This window comes from Jatropha curcas, chromosome 8, assembly GCF_041381405.1.
Source record: "Jatropha curcas cultivar XTBG-Jc1 chromosome 8, XTBG_Jcur_1.0, whole genome shotgun sequence".
Lineage (NCBI taxonomy): Eukaryota > Viridiplantae > Streptophyta > Magnoliopsida > Malpighiales > Euphorbiaceae > Jatropha > Jatropha curcas.
In genome coordinates this window covers 22,896,656-22,917,316 of record NC_143158.1, presented here as the reverse complement: position 1 = coordinate 22,917,316, position 20,661 = coordinate 22,896,656, and the positions used below count along the sequence as shown (strand labels likewise).

General features: G+C 29.3%; 1 protein-coding gene and 1 pseudogene across 2 annotated transcripts; both read left to right on the top strand.

Moving 5' to 3' along the window:
- Window positions 1-3,183: 3,183 nt before the first annotated feature.
- Window positions 3,184-6,894, top strand: LOC149494353 (cuscuta receptor 1-like). 2 transcript variants are annotated; one of them, XM_089725048.1, is made up of 6 exons: window positions 3,184-3,535; window positions 3,625-3,780; window positions 3,955-4,020; window positions 4,216-4,362; window positions 4,443-4,595; window positions 4,721-6,894. In XM_089725048.1, exons 1-6 carry the CDS (start codon window positions 3,184-3,186, stop codon window positions 6,805-6,807), a joined length of 2,961 nt encoding a protein of 986 aa, XP_089581174.1. In that variant the 3' UTR covers window positions 6,808-6,894. The 2 variants fall into 2 exon arrangements, with proteins under 2 accessions (XP_089581174.1, XP_089581175.1); XM_089725049.1 differs by lacking the exon at window positions 3,955-4,020.
- Window positions 6,895-10,692: 3,798 nt separating this feature from the next.
- Window positions 10,693-13,996, top strand: LOC149494352 (cuscuta receptor 1-like; annotated as a pseudogene).
- Window positions 13,997-20,661: the final 6,665 nt, after the last annotated feature.

The following is a 20,661-nucleotide window of genomic DNA, read 5'->3' as shown; positions in this document are numbered from 1 at the left end:
CTTAAATACTGACTGCATCGGCAGTTAGTATTGGTCAAACAAGTGGTAGGCCGGTTGGTCTTTTTACTTATGTGAAGAGTAGGAAGTCTCGAGTTTAAGTCCTCTTGACTACAATTGTTTTTACTAATATGGTGAGTCAAGGGTACGGCTACCCCTAGTTGTGTAGCTCGCAATGTTATTTCGGCTCATAAAAGCTTCCAATGAATTAAAAAAATACTTATTGCATTTAAAATTGAATATAAAATTTATAAAATTATTTAATAAATTTATAATTTTAGAATCATCCATTTTTAATTTTTTACTTATCAAAATGAAAAGTAGAATTAATTTGGTAATTTTCAATAAAAAAATTGAAAGTAAATACTATTGAATTTGTTTATACTTTCACCTTGATTAATTGAAATGGAAATAAAATTTAATTTACCCATTGAACTTGGTAGCAATATAAAATTCGCTAATTTACTCAAAAATTAACTTTTTGTACAATTTACACCTTAAATTTGTACAAAAAGAAATAAAAAGATCATTTTTTTGAAAAAAATAATATTTTATATTTTTTAAAATTTAAAAATTAGTAAAGAAAAAATATTTAAAAATATAACAATGATTATATAAAGTTACATTATTTTATGTTTGATTTAGAAAATAATGAAACAAAATATTTGATATATAAAAATTATAGAATTAGAAAAATATTTGATTATAAAATATTTATTATTTTTTGTTTGGTTATTTTTTTAATTATATATGATCTAGATCAAATATTTAATTATTTTTAATTATATTTGATTTATATCAAATAATTTATTTTTTGGATAAAAAATCGCGCATTTTATTCTTTTGGTGTAAGTTTAGAGGGTAAAAATATAAAAAAAAAAATTTAATTTTTTGACAAATTATATATTACCCTGAAGCATGACAATGATTTTTCGCAAGTATACGAAAATCGCTACAAATAATATAGAATGAGTAGAGTATCGTGTCCACAGGGATTGTATACCAAGTACCAAAATTATGTTAACCTATTATTATTTAAACGGCAATAAGGGAAATTATTTTTAGAAACTAAATTCAGCAAATAAAAGAGAATAAGAAGAAATCAAGCAAGAATATTTGATTAAAAGAAATCAAGGAAGTAAAGCTCCTAGGGGTTTTAATTTCACTTAATTCTATCCAATTTATTTCATTAGTTTACTAATCAATTTAATTATTCAAGTAGGGGAAACAACTCTGAATTCACTAGCAAGCTCTTCCGATGTATTGCTAGTTATTTTAATTCCATTTAATTACCTATCTTCCAATAGCGTAATTAACTATGAATTAAATCAATAAGCTATGTAGTTGTTTATGAATTTACAATTGAAGGTTGATAAATTATAAAAACCCCCCATGAGTCAAACCATATAGCTTCCGTATCAAGTTATTATTCTCATGTGTTTTATTAACCTTTTCTTATCAAAGATCCTTCTTCCGATAGTGATAATTGAAATAAATCAATCTAGGGGAAAATTCTGCCTAGAAGCATTAAGTTCATTAATAAATCATAACTTGAATAAGGAAAAATAAATCTAATTGCATAAATTGGAAAAGAAATTAAGCTACATCAAACCCCTAGTATAAGAATTTAGTTACACATAGTACTTAAGTAAAACTCAACAATACTCGATAAATATTCCATAATCAATAAGAATAATGAAAGAAATAAACAAGATTAAGAGTTTAGAAATAAGAACTAGTGATAAATTGCTTGGATGGCTTCCTTGAAATCTTGCACAACTCTTGAATACTTGAAATTTTGAAGAGAGAAAACTATGTACAAGAATAATAGAATGAGAGATGCCCTTACAATGAATTCCTCCTCTCTTTATATAGACTACATGAGAGAGAAATCCCACATTCTTTAGGGAATAATTCTCCTTGTTTTAAGGGAATAAATTCTCCTTGTTTTAAGGGAATAAAATTTCCATTAGACTTTAAATTTCTCTCAACCACGGTCCGGGTGCGCTAGAGTCTGAGTCTTCACTTGATTTTTCCTAAATCCAGCACGGGCGTGCTAACAAGCACCGGCAAGGCATGAGTGTGTTGCTTTATTTTACTCTTTTCTGTGCCAAAACCCTACAAATTTCCTTAAGATTAAGTGCATCATGATTCAAGGGAGCTTTGACCAAAAACATAAATAAAAATTAATTAAAGTAATTAAAAATACTACAAATCCTAATAAAAACCATATTAAAAATATTATAAAAATAACACCTATCAAAGCACTTCTAAATAAATATTAGAAATTTCAACAAGCACTAGAATAGAAGATTCAAATTAATTAGGCCCTTGTGATTTCTTTTGATTAAAAAAGTATACAAATTTTTTAACTCACAGTCATAACTTTATTAAAATTCTGTTCTTTTTTTTTCCATCAGAGCACAATTTCAAAGCCCTCAACTAAATATATGTTACCTTAAAAAAAAAATACTTGAACTTCAATTCTTTTTTAGTTTTTAATTAACCAAAAGAAATGAAGTTTAATCTCTTTTATTATTTAAATCGATTTTTTTATTGGTATCTCACATAACGGAGAAGAGTGTTGAATCATTCATCCATACACTCATTGGTTATTATTTAAGTCAACTTTATTTTTAAGTCTCCCCTACAAATAAACAATACACCAGAACTTATAGTAAATGGTTGATGTGATGCATTTTGGAAGACCTTTTCTGCAAACGATTATCTTTATAACGAATGTTAAATTATCTAATTTTATGGTTCTAATATAAAAGTTTTTGCAATATAAGGGTTGCCTTAGCTCGAATTTTGAGAGGAAATATTTTTTTCTAAAAAAAAAAAAAAATCAAGAACGAGAGAATAGAATTTCTAAATGGAGGCCTCTCATTGATTTTTCAAATTTTAATTTTTTTTTAATTTATAAAGTATCTAAAAAAATTAGAATGGTTAAATTTTAGGAGTCAAAAATATTGAAAAAAAAAGAGTTTTTATAGAATGGTTAGTTTAACTTTTTGTAATTTCTTTAATTAAAATATAAAAATGTAATTGGATGGATGGAGGAAACTTCGCTGAAGGATTCTCCAACATGCATTTACTTTGCAACACCTTTTTTCACGTCATGGACCATTTGCTACTTCTCTCTATATATAACAAGCTAGAGCGAGTTGAAGATAAGTATTAAAAATGGATATAATTAAGAGGTATTGTTGGATATTGGTGATTTTATTCTTCTTAAAAGAGAGTTGTGATGGCTGTTTAGAGGAAGAAAGAGTTGCACTCTTGCAAATAAAGTCTTCCTTCAATTCTTCTTTTTTTGATTATTCTTGGAGCATAGATAGTGTTGCCTGTTGTAATTGGGGAGGCATTGAGTGCGGTGAAATTACTAGTCGAGTTACAAAACTCAACCTTTCATTCCAGAGGGGTTGGTCTTCACTGAATGATTTTTACCTAAATGCCTCTTTGTTTCTTCCATTCCAACAATTGAAGTATCTTTATTTACGTGGAAATAGTATGGCTGGCTGCGTTAAGAATGAAGGTCCTTTTATCTCCATATATTTATCATTAATTATGATTCAAAATAATTAAATTTATGTACATTTTAAAAATGCTCTTTCATATATGCAGGTTTTGAAAGGTTATCAACACTTTCCAATTTGGAACTTCTTGATTTGGCAGATAATCAATTTAACAATAGTATCTTATCATCGCTGGGTGGTCTTTCATCTTTGAAATACTTATATCTAGTTGACAATAGATTGGAAGGAATAATTAATATGCCAGGTGCCAACTTCACTTCTTTTTTTTTTTTTTTCATTTTTTCCATTTTGCCTCAAACTATTAACAAGAGGCAGCAGAATCGAAGGCTTTAATTATTAATTTGAAGGACTAACTTTTTCATTTCGTCTCAAACTATTAACAATATATATGTACACTGACGTGTGTTGAGATGTGCAGAATTAAATAATTTGATAGAATTGGATATAAGTTACAATGAAATCAAAGGCTTCAATTCTTACCATGGTACAATATATTTTTGTTTTCTTATTTACTAATATCTAACAGTTTTGATCTCTTAATTAACAACTTTCTATTATTCCTCAAAAGTGTTTTGTTTTAATTAGTTTTAGTCTCTTATTACTTAAATCTCTATATCTAAGTGAAAGTAATTTAAATTTGAGGAGAAATTTAAATTTGGTGTTTCATTTGAATCAATAGGGTCCTATAATTTCACTAATTTGGAAGAGCTGCACCTGGATTATTCTATTATTGTGGATGAAAACTTCCTTCAAAGCCTTGGAGCAATGATGCCTTCTCTTAAGCTTTTGTCTTTAAGCAGGCTGAAAGGATCTGTACCTACTGGAGGTAATTAAATTATCAAAAACATTTAAAATTATCAAAAAATTCCAATATATTTTCACACACTCCTTTTTGAATTTTTATAGGTTTACTTAATTTCAAAAATTTGGAGTATTTGGACTTGAGTTATTCTGCTGTCAACAATAGCTATGGTCTACAAGGCATTGGAATGATGAGGCATCTTAAAACTTTATCATTACGTGGTTGTGGACTTACTGGACCCATACCTACTGATCAAGGTATGTTCAACAATCTCTCTGGTTCTCCCTTGTATCATCTCTTTCAAATAAATTAGAATTGTAACTAACCAAAGGTTTTTTTTTTTTTTTTTTTTCTTTTTCGTTGCGAAATTTCAAATATTCAGGTCTTTGCAAATTGAAGTTTCTGCAAGAGCTAGATATAAGTGGCAATTATCTCAATGGTAGTTTGCCATGGTGTCTAGCAAATTTGACATCCCTCAAAATATTCTCTCTCTCTAGTAATAACTTTATTGGAGACATTGCTTCATCTCCTCTTAGGAGATTAACATCCCTTGAATATCTAGATCTCTCTGATAATCTCTTCCAAATCCCAATCTCACTCTCTCTATTTTTTAACCATTCAAATCTCAATTTTTTGGATTGTCAAAATAACACCATATATGCCATAACAGAGGCTCATAATTTCACTCCAAAGTTTCAGTTAGAGACTCTCCACTTGTCTGGCCATGGATATGGTAGTGTAGAAATTCCCAAGTTCCTCTATCATCAGTATACTCTACAATATGTTGATCTATCAAACAATAAAATAAGAGGAGAGTTTCCATTCTGGTTATTAGGCAACAACACAAAACTAAGGGTACTTCATTTGGCCAACAATTCTCTTTTAGGGCCATTCCAGTTACCTATTCATTCTCCTCCGAATTTGTCATTCTTGGATATTTCTGACAATAGTCTGTATGGATCCATCCCAAAAAAAATTGGGACACATTTGTCAAGATTAGAGATATTAAACATGAGGGGAAATGGTTTGAATGGGAATATTCCCCCTTCATTTGGAAATATGAGCTTTTTGGAAAGTTTGGACTTATCTGACAATAGATTGTCAGGAAGTATACCTGAGCAATTGAACGTAGGTTGTATCTCATTATTTCAACTCAAACTTTCAAAGAACACTTTGCAAGGACAGATATTTTCCAAAAATGTTAATTTGGAATATCTTAATTGGTTACAATTAGATGGCAATCTGTTCAATGGAAATATACCAAATAGTTTGTTTAATGCAACTTCATTGAATATATTGGATGTCAGTGATAACCATCTCTCTGGAAGCATCCCTAAATGGATGGGAAATATGTCTTCTCTTGAAATTTTAGATCTTTCACTAAACAATATTTCTGGAAGCTTACCATCCAATTTTTGCCCTTCGGAAATAAAAGAAATTCACTTGTCAAAAAATAAACTGCAAGGATCTTTGAGTGATGTATTTAATGGTGACTCTTCATTAGTTATGTTAGATCTTAGCCACAATAACTTAATAGGAAAAATTCCAATGGGGATTGCCAACAATTCTGAATTGAGGTACATTCAATTAAGTAGTAATCATTTGGAGGGTGGAATTCCAACTCAATTATGCACCTTGTATAACTTAAGCTTGATTGATCTCTCTCATAATAATCTTTCTGGTCATATTCTCCCTTGTTTGAGACTTAGTAGTGCTTGGTCTAAAGAAGATGAATTTCCAATTGAAAATAATACCTTTTCCCCTATGGTTCATGCTCCCCCTATGGCTCCTGCTCCTTACTCACAACCATTGGAGTTTACAAACAAGAATGGATTTTATTCTTATCAACCAAGCACACTCAAATACTTCTCGGGGATTGATCTTTCTTGTAATAATTTTTCTGGAGAGATTCCATTTGAAATTGGAGATCTTGATACAATTCAAATGTTAAATCTATCACACAATAGTTTGACTGGATCAATTCCACAAACATTTTCAAATTTGAGGCAAATCGAGAGCTTAGATCTTTCTCACAACAATTTGGAGGGGAAAATTCCTTCTCAAATTACTCAATTATATTCTTTAGAAGTTTTCAGTGTAGCACACAATAACTTATCTGGTAAGACACCTACAAGAGTTGCACAATTTGGAACATTTGATGAAGGCAGCTATGAGGGAAATCCTTTCCTCTGTGGATTGCCACTGCCAAAAGCTTGTTATGCAACAATACCTTCATCACCAATGCCCATAAATTCAATTGATGACAATAGTGGGTTCATCGACATGGATATTTTCTATGTGAGCTTTGTGGTATCTTACATCATAGTTTTGTTGGGAATAATTGCAGTTTTATATATAAATCCATATTGGCGACAAGCCTGGTTTTACTATGTAGAGTTGATATCCACCAATTGTTATTACTTTCTTGTTGACAATATTCCTTACTTATTTAAGTTTGGAGTTTCATAAGATTGTATATTATGTTTCTACATTGTCTATGGTTCATAATTCATAGTGTAACTCTTATGAATAATGAAATGTAAGGTAAATTATAAATTTTCTTCTAAACATATATTTTAAGTATGACTAGTATTTAAAAATGTGTGGTGCATGTGGTTACTTCTTATTATAAGTACTCATTATTAATTTAATAAATTTTTATTATTTATCAAGAATGATCTTCATTATTATTTTAATTTTTTTCAAAAATAAATTTAATATAATAATTAATAAAATATAATAAAGTTATAAAAGTAAAGGTTAAATTACAATTCATAACAAACAACATTGATAACATATAATAATATAAATATTAAATAAAATTAGTATGAATATTTTTATCAATTTCAATATATCTCTTCTATTTCCACTTTTATATACTCCCTTTATTCTACTTTAATAGCAATATTTCATCTTTTTAAAACAATTAAGAAAATGATTAGAACGCATTGATTTTCTAAAAATACATAGTAGAATACCTAAATTGGCCTTCTTAAATTAAAAACTCTCCATCTTTTGGATACAAAGCATAGTAGAAAACTCTCCATTTAATTTTACTACAAAGTCAATTCTAATTTTATCTCGTATTAAAGGGAAAATAATAAACTTATCTTTATATTATGTCAAAATTAATTACTTTGTCCTCCTATTTTTTAAAATACACTATTTAGCGATTCCATCAATATTGTCATTTCGTGCTGTTTAATTTAAAAGAATTATCTTTTTCTCAATCGTTCATTTCTCTTCCCTTCACTTCCTGTTCATTCTCTCTCCCTCTCTCTGTTTACTTTTTTTTTTTTTTTTTTTTTTTATAATTTTATAATTCAAATACCCTCTTAGCACTCATAATTCTCTCTACTTTTCTAAAGGTGGATTTTAATCAAACACTTGATGGGCAGAAAATTATAAAATCCAAAACATCTCTTTTAAATTTTGTGGTCTGTGTTGTTGTGATCTTCTGATTGAATTGGAAGAACCTTAGAGGAATCATATCACTTGCTATTACATTTTGTATGAATAAATGTCAATTTGATTTAAAATAGGAAAATGAGTAAACAAAGAAATAGAGTAAATGTAAAATGTTTTATTGGAAGAGAGTTGCAGAAAACCAAATTCTGTTTGGATTTATTTTTAAATATAGTTTTAAAACTTTTTTTTATAATCACAAAATTTTCTTTTAACCGGAGAAGATGTCTAGTTACATGTTCTTTTAGTTTATTTTTTAATTTATTTAAATTTCGTAGAAAATGCAAACTTAAAGGAAAAAGTTAAATTTTTTGATGGAAGGAAGTGTATTAAAAAATATAGGGATAAAGTAGTGTACTAAAAAAAACAGAGGGAAAAGTAATTAATTTTGACAAAATATAGGGACAATATTATAATTTTCCGCATATTAAAGCACCACGATTAGGGATAACTTATCATTAAATTTAATTTTTATAGAAAAAAAGAATATACCAAACGTGAAATTTATTATTTTAATAATTATGTAATCACATATTAAATCAATATTTTATATATAGAAACTAAAAGTACCAAAAACTATTATTATTAGTACGAAGAAGTGTGCGATGTTATTAAAATTCATAACTTTAAAGATATAAATATGTTTTTATAAAATTAAGAGTGCTACAAAATTTTTACATAAAATAAAAATGTGAATTTATACATTTGGCCTTAAATTATTGTTATTTATTTATTGACCACACATGTATTTGAACCATTCTGAAAGTGCAGAAAAATTGGAATCTTTTCAGTGTGAGCATTGTGATGGCTGCAACTTCCATGTACCAATTGGCACGTAAAATAGAGTAAGTTGCATTTTTTTAATATTTTTATTTATATGACTAAGTCATTTTATTTATTTATAAATTATTAAATTCATAATGCAGGTATGATTTCTTCTCCAGTCATCACAAAGCAGCACCAGTTGCAAAGGATTGTTAAAGGAAGCCTTCATGCATTTCATTTGCTATATTTGTCAATTATCACTTTTGTCTTTAATTAGTGAAAAATAACTACTCTTCTACTCTATTGGCTTTCCTTTCTTGTACTCTATGTATATATTTTTTATGATTGAGTTATACCCTCGGCGAACCTGATTTGCTGTAATCGGAATGGACTCATAACTCGAATCAATTTTCTTCAGATAAACCTCATAAGCCAGCAACTTATCTTAAAGTTCATCAAAAGAAATCATCGTATCTCGAACACGCACAGCAGCAGCAATATCTCGAAACTCAGCACCAACTCCATCAAGGACATGAATAACCAAATCGACATCTGAAATAGGACTGCCACACAAGGAAAGATCATTAGCAATACCTTTGACCATCTGTAAGTATTCTGAAATGGGTTTGTCTCTTTTCGCAGTAGACAACCGTTCACGCAAAGATAAAACACGAGTGGCAGATTTGTTAGCAAAGGATTTCTGAGCCTTCTCCCATGCCTCCGCCGAAGTTTCAGCTTCTGCAACAGTATTCATGGCTGAAAAACTTGTAGATGCAATAATGGCTGCCAGAACTAATTGATCTTGACAAAGCCAAAAATCATAATCTGGATTGACAACTTCCTTATCACCGTCCTTAATTGTAGCAGGAGGACAAGGAAAAGTGCGATTAACATAACCCCGAAGGTTATGACCACGAAGAACGGGCAAGATTTGAGCCCTCCATGTTGGATAGTTTGTAGAAGAAAGTTTGAGAGGAAACTGTGATCCATTCATAGTAATCAAGGTTTTCCCAGAGGAATGAACTGTGTTGGACATGGAGGCCATAACAATTCAAAGTATAAAAGCGAAAGAGAACTTTCCCAAAGAAGAAGAGAAAAGGATCGGAAAAAAAAAACTAAGAAGAGTTTTTAATGCTCTGATACCATCTCAACAATACAGAATTGATGAAGAGGAGTTGTTATTCGTATTGATACTGTAGGCTATTCTTATAATACAAGTGGTTACAACAGATCAGGGCTAAGCATTAATTTAGGAAATACAAATACAAATTCAAAGTATAACAAACTCTTATCTTTTGACAGCTGGCTTAACAGTCACAACTCTATTAAAATTCTGTTCTTTTTTTTCCATCAAAGCACAATTTCAAAGCCCTCAACTAAATATATGTTACCTTAAAAAAAATACTTGAACTTCAATTCTTTTTTAGTTTTTAATTAACCAAAAGAAATGAAGTTTAATCTCTTTTATTATTTAAATCGATTTTTTTATTGGTATCTCAATTAAAAGAGAAGAGTGTTGAACCATTCATCCATACACTCGTTGGTTATTATTTAAGTCAACTTTATTTTTAAGTCTCCTCTACAAACAAACAATACACCAGAACTTATAGTAAGAGGTTGATGTGACACATTTTGGAAGACCTTTTCTGGAAACGATTATCTTTATAACGAATGTTAAATTACGTAATTTTATGGTTCTAATATAAAAGTTTTTGCAATATAAGGGTTGGCTTAGCTCGAATTTTGAGAGGAAATATTTTTTTCTAAAAAAAAAAAATAATCAAGAAGTAACGAGAGAGAATAGAATTTAAAAATGGAGGCCTCTCATTGATTTCTCAAATTTTAACTTTTTTTCAATTTATAAAGTATATAAAAAAATTAGAATGTTTAAATTTTAGGGGTCAAAAATATTCAAAAAAAGAGTTTTTATAGAATGGTTAATTTAACTTTTTGTAATTTTTTTAATTAAAATATAAAAATGTAATTGGATGGATGGAGGAAACTTCGCTGAAGGACTCTCCAACATGCATTTACTTTGCAACACTTTTTTCACGTCATGGACCATTTTGCTACTCCTCTCTATATATATAACAAGCTAGAGCGAGTTGAAGATAAGTATTAAAAATGGATATAATTAAGAGGTATTGTTGGATATTAGTGATTTTATTCTTCTTAAAAGAGAGTTGTGATGGCTGTTTAGAGGAAGAAAGAGTTGCACTCTTGCAAATACAGTCTTCCTTCAATTCTTCTTTTCTTCATTATTTTTGGAGTATAGATAGTGTTGCCTGTTGTAATTGGGAAGGCATTGAGTGCGATGAAATTACTGGTCGAGTTACAAAACTCGACCTTTCAAACCTGAGGGATGGGTCTCCACAGAATGATTTTTACTTAAATGCCTCTTTGTTTCTTCCATTCCAAAAATTGAAGCATCTTTATTTACGTGTAAATGGTATAGCTGGCTGCGTTAAGAATGAAGGTCCTTTTATCTCAATATATTTATCATTAATTATGATTCAAAATAATTAAATTTATGTACATTTTTAAAATGCTCTTTCATATATGCAGGTTTTGAAAGGTTATCAACACTTTCCAATTTGGAAGTTCTTGATTTGGGAGATAATCGATTTAACAATAGTATCTTATCATCGCTGGGTGGTCTTTCATCTTTGAAATACTTATATCTATTTGACAATAGATTGGAAGGAATAATTAATATGCCAGGTGACAACTTCACTTTTTTTTTTTTTTTTTTTTTTTCGTTTTTTCCATTTTGCCTCAAACTATTAACAAGAGGCAGCAGAATCCAAGGTTTTAATTATTAATTTGAAGGGCTAACTTTTTCTTTTCGTCTCAAACTGTTAACGATATATATGAATGTCATTTGTAAACTGACGTGTGTTGAGATATGCAGAATTAAATAATTTGATAGAATTGCATATGGGTGGCAATGAAATCAAAGGCTTCAATTCTTACCATGGTACAATATATTTTTGTTTTCTTATTTACTAATATCTAACAGTTTTGATCTCTTAATTAACAACTTTCTATTATTTACTCTATCATTCCTAAAAGGGCTTTCATCTCTCAAAAAGCTGTATATAATTTAAAAGGTTATTTTCCTCTCTTTATGAAGTAATTTAATTTAAAATTTATGTAATTCTAGTTTTACTTTCTTAGTGAAAGTAATTTGTTTCTCAATGCTTATTAAATATTCATTTGGTGTTTCATTTGAATCAATAGGGTCCTATAATTTCACTAATTTGGAACAGCTGTACTATTGTGGATGAAAACTTCCTTCAAAGCCTTCTATTAATTGCTTAAAATATAAGATTAAAAAAAAAATTCCAATATATTTTCACACACTCCTTTTTGAATTTTTATAGGTTTACTTAATTTCAAAAAATTTGAAGCATTTGGACTTGAGTTATTCTGCTATCAACAATAGCTTTGGTCTACAAGACATTGGAATGATGAGGCATCTCAAAACTTTATTATTAGCTGGTTGTGGACTTACTGGACCCATACCTACTGATCAAGGTATGTTCAACATTCTCTCCGGCTCTCCCTTGTATCATCTCTTTCAAATAAATTAGAATTGTAACTAACCAAAGGTTTTTTTTTTTCTTTTTTGTTACAAAATTTCAAATATTCAGGTCTTTGAAAATTGAAGTTTCTGCAAGAGCTAGATATAAGTGACAATTATCTCAATGGTAGTTTGCCATGGTGTCTAGCAAATTTGACATCCCTCAAAAGATTCTCTCTCTCTTATAATAACTTTATTGGAGACATTGCTTCATCTCCTCTTAGGAGATTAACATCCCTTGAATATCTAAATCTCTCTGATAATCTCTTCCATATCCCAATCTCACTCTCTCTATTTTTCAACCATTCAAATCTCAATTTTTTGGATTGTCAAAACAACACCATATATGCCATAACAGAGGCTCATAATTTCACTCCAAAGTTTCAGTTAGAGATTCTCCACTTGTCTGGCCATGGATATGGTAGTGGAGAAATTCCCAAGTTCCTCTATCATCAGTATAATCTGGGATATGTTGATCTATCAAACAATAAAATAAGAGGAGAGTTTCCATTCTGGTTATTAGGCAACAACACAAATCTAATGGTACTTAATTTGGCCAACAATTCTCTTTTAGGGCCATTCCAGTTACCTATTCATTCTCCTCCGAATTTGTCATTCTTGGATATTTCCGACAATAGTCTGTATGGATCCATCCCAAAAAAAATTGGGACACATTTGTCAAGATTAGAGATATTAAACCTGAAGGGAAATGGTTTGAATGGGAATATTCCCCCTTCATTTGGAAATATGAGCTTTTTGGAAAGTTTGGACTTATCTGACAATAGATTGTCAGGAAGTATACCTGAGCAATTGATCGTAGGTTGTATCTCATTATTTCAACTCAAACTTTCAAAGAACACTTTGCAAGGATCTTTGAGTGATGTATTTAATGGTAACTCTTCAGTTAGATCTTAGCCACAATAACTTAATAGGAAAAATTCCAATGAGGATTGCCAACAATTCTAAATTGAGGTACATTCAGTTAAGTAGTAATCATTTGGAGGGTGGAATTCCAACTCAATTATGCAACTTGTATAACTTAAGCTTCATTGATCTCTCTCATAATAATCTTTCTGGTCCTATTCTCCCTTGTCTGAGACTTAGAAGTGATTGGTCTAAACAACATGAATTTCCAATTGCAAATGCTACCTCTTTCCCTATGGATCTTCCTCCTGACTCACAACCTTTGGAGTTTACAAACAAGAATGGATTCTATTCTTATCAACCAAGCACACTCCGATATTTCTCGGGGATTGATCTTTCTTGTAATAATTTTTCTGGAGAGATTCCATTTGAAATTGGAGATCTTGATACAATTCAAATGTTGAATCTATCACACAATAGTTTGACCGGATCAATTCTACAAACATTTTCAAATTTGAGGCAAATTGAGAGCTTAGATCTTTCTTACAACAATTTGGAAGGGAAATTCCTTCTCAAATTACTCAATTATATTCTTTAGAAGTTTTCAGTGTAGCACACAATAACTTATCCGGTAAGACACCTACAAGAGTTGCACAATTTGGAACATTTGATGAAGGCAGCTATGAGGGAAATCCTTTCCTCTGTGGATTGCCACTGCCAAAAGCTTGTTATGCAACAATACCTTCATCACCAATGCCCATAAATTCAACGGATGACAATAGTGGCTTCATCGACATGGATATATTCTATGTGAGCTTTGTGGTATCTTACATCATAGTTTTGTTGGGAATAATTGCAGTTTTATATATAAATCCATATTGGCGACAAGCTTGGTTTTACTATGTAGAATTGATATCCACCAATTGTTATTACTTTCTTGTTGACAATATTCCTTACTTATATAAGTTTGGAGTTTCATAAGATTGTATATTATGTTTCACAATTCATAGTGTAACTCTTATGAATAATGAAATGTAAGGTAAATTATAAATTTAAATTGCATTTTTTTTTTTTTTAGAATAACAAATTTAAACTATGTTTCTTTATTTTCTTTTAAACATATTGGAGAGATAAATAGATTTTGCAAAAATAAAACTTATATTTTAAATATGACTAGTATTTAAATATGTGTGGTGCATGTTTGCAAGTACTCATTATTAATTTAATAATTTTTTATTATTTACCAAGAATGATCTTCATTATTATTTTAATTTTTTTCAAAAATAAATTTAATATAATAATTAATAAAATATAATAAAGTTATAAAAGTAAAGGTTAAATTACAATTAATAAAAAATAACATTGATAACATATAATAATATAAATATTAAATAAAATTAATAATAATTAAAATTAATACATTAACAGTTGATGATAATAATAAATCGTTGGATGAATGTTCCTGGTACACTTCATACCGAAATCTTTAGTAATGAAAGTAAAGAAATAATAAACAATATATAATTCATATTTAAGTTAGGACAAATTTTCTACAATAAGGATTATACTTCCTAACTAATTTATATATATATATATAACTAATTTATATATATATAATTCATATATATATATATATATATATATATATATATATATATATATATATATAACTTCTACAATAGGACATAATTTAAAAATTTTAATTGGTACACTATTAAATTTAAATTTTCTATTTTATTAAATTTATAATTATTTTGTACGCTTTATTTTATTTATTAGACAATAAAATTTAAATTTAAATAAAAAATCAGTGTAACCAATCAAATTAAATTACTTTTATTTTTTTTCAATTAATGAAATCAAAAGCTTTAAAGATACTTTTGTCAATCCATAAATTTAGTATGAATATTTTTATCAATCCCAATATTTCTCTTCTTATTTCCACTTTTATATAGTCTCTCCTTCCACTTTAATAGCAATATTTCATTTTTTCAAAAGAATTAAGAAAATGATTAGAACACATTGATTTTCTAAAAATATATAGTAAAATACCTAAATTGACCTTTTTAAATTAGAAACTCTATTTTTTTTTTTTTTTTTGATACATAGAAGGCCCAATGGACCGAAATAATATCGTGGACTACACAACAGGGGGCAAAAAACTCTCCATTTAATTTTGCTACAAAGTCAATGCTAATTTTATCTCGTATTAATAAACTTATCTTTATATTATGCCAAAATTAATTACTTTATCCTCATATACTAATTTCGTCCAACTATTTCATCATTCCATCAACATTTTCATTTCTTGCTGTTTAATTTAAAAGAATAAAATATCTTTTTGTCAATTGTTCATTTCTCTTCCCTTCACTTCCTGTTCATTCTCTCTCTCTCCCTGTTCACTTTTTTTTTTTTTTTTTTATGATTTTATAATTCAACTATTTCATAATTCTCTCTGCTTTTCTAAGGGTGGATTTTAATCAAACATTTGATGGGCAGAAAATTATAAAAATCCAAAAAATCTCTTTTAAATTTTTTGTGGTCTGTGTTGTTGTGATCTTCTGATTGAGTTGGAAGACCCTTAGAGGAATCATATCACTTGCTATTACATATGTGTAATGTCAATTTGATTTAAAATAGGAAAATGAGTAAACAAAGAAATATAGAGTAAATGTAAAATGTTTTAACCAGTGAACCAATTGTTGCTTATTGGAAGAGTTGCAGAAAGCAAATTCTGTTTGGATTTATTTTTAAATATAGTTTTAAAGCTTTTTTTTATAATCACAAAATTTTCTTTTAACCGGAGAAGATGTTCTTTATTTTTCCATATAGTTTTTACATGTTCTTTTAATTTATTTTTTACTTTATTTAAATTTGGTAGAAAATGCAAACTTAACGGAAAAAGTTAAATTTTTTTATGAAAGGAAGTGCACAATGGTAAAAGATTTAGGGATAAAATATAGGAACAAGATTATAATTTTGACAAAATATAGAGATAAGATTATAATTTCCCCATATTAAAGCAACATGATTAGAGTGAAAAACTTTTAGTTATGTGTGTGGTCAAATTTTTAATTTAACTACAATTAAAGTAATGATAAAAAAGAGAAAAAATAAATATAAAAATAAAAATAAATTATACCTAATAAATATGTATAAAATTGAAAACAAATTGTCATGACCCATCTCTGCAGACCGGACCGACACTAGGACCTGGTTGGGCTTAAGGCCCTCGAAGCCCGTAGTAAGCCTATGTTAGTTAAACTCATTTTCTATTCGTAAATATGACTTCAGACCCAATAATTTATTTCACCAATATCTAAAAAATACAATCCATAATATTAATATTTGTGCTCTTATTATCCAATTACAACTCATCTGGAATACAATTGCGGAACTCTACTTTTACATATACATCATTATTTCGATCATTAATAGTCTTCTATAATAAGTGTTTCAACTCCATATGGCTTTCCTTTCTTTCTATTACCTAAAAAAAAAATGTAGGCAGGGGTGTGAGCGCCAAACTCAATGAGTAGGGTTAGATAACCCTCTCACCCCACACAATCACCCATATGATATCATAAGTCATTTTAGTCCTCCGACTAGTTATATGATCATGCAGTTTATTACACAAATGGCAATACAACAGCAATCACAATAATTATCATCTTCATGTAATCACATCACGTGAAAATTAGTTAGTAGTGTCATCGAAACCCCCGACGAGCCGTACTCTCACATGGCCCATCCTCTCAGACGTGTGCACTCGGGGAGCCAATCCCCCATACCTGGCCGACCGGTCTAATCCTCACATGACCCGTCCTCTCATTGTTTTTCCATTCTCTCTTTTCTTTTCCATACCAACAGGGGGGCAACCCGGTCGTCTCCACAAATCTAGATCCGCTGGCGCACACAACAGGAGGCCAAACTACGGGCTACCATAAAATCCAGATTATCAGGTGCGCCCAATAAGAAGCCACCCTGTGGTTTCTATATAATCCATGGTATCAGGTGCACACGGGGGCGCCGATCTTCCATTTTCCTGGCCGACGGTCCAATTTTATAATTTCATCATAATCAGGATCCATGCTTTATCGACCGTCCTCACAAACCCATGGTGACCCATTTCATCCCAATTCCACACAAACAAGGCACAACAATATCACAACACAAGTAATCAAATAATTTATAATATCAACAAATAGTGCAGCACAATATGGCAATTCAACAAAAAAATGCATGATAACATTTAGCCGTGAATGCATGAATGCAGGCGGATGATGCGAATTATCTAACACTACTCACTGTTCTTTATTGTCCTCTAAAAAGACTGCCTTTATAACTGCATGCTTCCAGCCTTTGTCCTCGCATTTCAGAATTTTATAAATCTCTAAAATAAACAAGAAAATTCTATATAAGAATTCTAATTCGAAAAATTGTATTTCACATTCGTTTATTAGTTTTGATTACCAGTCATTTAATTCACTTATTAACTTAAACTATATATATATATATATATATATATATATATATATATATATATATAGGGTTTCTTATTTATATATTTATTCTAATTTATCACCTTTAAATAAAACGTTTAGTTATTCGTTAAGTAATATTTTATAATAATACTAATAAGAATACTAATATTAATAATAATAATAATATTAATAATAATAATACGATTGATAATATAATATTAGTAGCAATAATAATTTTAGTCGTACTACTTATTAAGGATTTCTTTACTAAGTGTTTCGCCGAAAATTCGACAACATTTTCTTTATAAACTGTACTACTAGATTTTATATTTTTCACATGTCAACACACAGCCCATCCATTTGGCCAATTCACATTAACCGATCCCGTTCACCATAACCATCATTTATTGTCATCCATCATACACACATAGGCACTTGATAATCCTACCACCAATTAATTTTTAATTTCCATAATATCATTAATTACTTATCTATACCATAAATTATAATTTCTCCTATTTATACTTCTTAAAATTCTGAAAATTAACCTATATAATTATTAGCTAAAATTCTTATTTCAATATCAATATTATAACTAATATTCATGAACTACACATAATATTCAATTTAATCCACTTAAACACTTAATTCATTAATTCATTAAATTGGGGATTTATTCGCAAATTGCGAATTGAGCCTTAGAGTGTACGATCGAAAATCAGATTTTATTTCCGTGATCCGCGCGAAGAGGAGATCATTCTGCCTCGCCGGAGTCTCGCCGGACCGCCGCCGTGCACGGTGGCCGGAAAGTCGCGGATGCCTAGAGAATTGCAAGGTTACCACCACCCGACTCCAATTTTCGTGAGGAGTCCAAATCTACCATCAATTTGTTGAGCCAGTGGCTCGTTTGGCCGGAACAAGCGTCACAGTTCTCTCCACACCGCCGTCCATGGTGGTTTCTCAAAACTCAGGCGAAATCGCAAATCGGTGGAGGGGAAATGTTCGTGTGGAGGAGAGGAGTTGATCGAGATCATCCCCGGCACCTGAAGTCGACGGAATTGGCGAGATTTGCCAGAAAATCGAAGAGCCGTGCTGTCGGCGCAAACAAGCTCGATCCGCGCCGCTGGGGTTCCATCCGCGTGAGAGGATGCCGGAAACGTGACCCGCAGTGCCAGGCGAGTCAACCGCCACCTCCTTCTCGCTGAACGGTGGCCGGAAACGAGAAGGAGAGGGAGGAGGAGGGAGTCGCGCGACCGAAGAAAATGAAGAAGAAGAGGAAAAGAGAAGAAAGGAAAAAAAAATTTAGAGCTTCTAGAACATTTCGGTTCGATTCGAATTGGTTTGGTCTAATTTAATGATTTGGCTCGTTTTTTACTCGGTTTACAGGTTTTTCACTTGGTTTTCAGGTTATTCGTGTGGTTTTCGAAAACTGAGATTGATTTCTGGGTCCGGTTCGATTTATTTTGATTATTTTAGTTAGTTTCCTTAACATTTTCTCCATTTACTGAATAATAATAAAAATATTAATAGTAATGATATTTGATTTTAGGATAATTAATTTATATAGTAGTTACGTACATATACATACATTTATAATCGATTAGTAACTAGAGTTCCATTTTATTTCATCGAAAATTTTAAGTGTTCTCCAATTGAAAATTCCGAATAATCTGTTTTTGGCTTGGAACCAATTCGAAAATTTGGGCTCGAATTGAGACTGTATTACATTTACAGCCCACAGAGTCAAAATTTCTGATTTTTGGTTTAATAAAAATTCTACAGTTTCAAAAATAAATATTCGGGGTGTTTGACAAATACATATATATAAAAGCTCAAATAAAGAGAAGATTCAACACTCTTTCTTTATCCAACTTTCTATTCTTCTTTTTCTTAGGAATTTTTAAAATTTTATTGTAGTTTTTTTATTATAATTGGACAATTTAAATATTTTAATTATTAATTTATTATAAATTATCCATATTAAATTATTTAAATTACGGAACCTTATCTATATATATATATATATATATAACTTAATTACCTAAAATACTTTATTTGAATTACTTAAATTATAAATTACCTAAAATTTAGCTTAAATCAAAACCTACGGTATAGTAAAATTTATAGCAAAATTTAGCTTAAATCAAAATTTAACTTAAATCAAAACAAACAGTATAGTAAAATTTATGGCACGGTACTTTCTTTTTTATTTCTTTGGTTTTTATTTTTTTCTTTTATTTGTTGTTCTAAATTTTATTTATAGGTTTTTATACGGAAAGTGTTCTAAATTAACACAATATTTTATTTTCTATATAACATTTCGTAAAATATATATCATAGGTTTTTTAAATATATTTTTAAAGTTTAATAGCTATGTATAGATTATTATGAATTTGAAAATTTTAAACTCTTTTTATGTTATTTAATTATCATATTTAAGGTAATTACATTTAGATAATTACAATTTTAAAATTTTGTTTATCTTTATTTATATAAATATTTATACATTTATTTTCTTTTTTCATTATTACTGCTAAATTCTCTAATACCTTCTGTTGCTTTATTTCTCAGGCTTACACTGATCTTTTTGAATTTTCTTTTCCCGGAGTCCCGATTATTCAAATTATAGAATCTTCTTCAACATTTTCCTATTTGCCCAAGTATGCTTATAAAGATCTTATTATGTTAGGAATTTACGCATTTTATTTACAATTATCTATCTTAAAACACGGTATTTGAGTTGTTATTAAATTATATATTCTAACTAAAATCTAGCTTCAATTAGTTTTTTTTTTTTTAATTGAATACAAATTACAGTATATATGACACTACAACTTTAATGGTTTCTTCTCCTTTTTCAGTAATTCGCATTACACATAATTTTACAGCTCATCCGTAAATTTTACAAGCATTTACGGTCTGTTTTCTTTCTCTTTGCCTTTTTTTATTTTATTTTTATTATTTACCTGCATTGCCTACAATTTTCCTTTGATCAAAAATACTAATCAATAGAATTTTAAGCATTTTATTCTATGTCAATAAATGCTAAATGTCCCTAATTCAGTATCATTTTACTAGAATAAATGCTAAACACTCAAAATGGTGTTTTTATTTTTTATTTTTTTTATGTAAGTTTCTTCATACCTTTTCAAAGTAATAAAT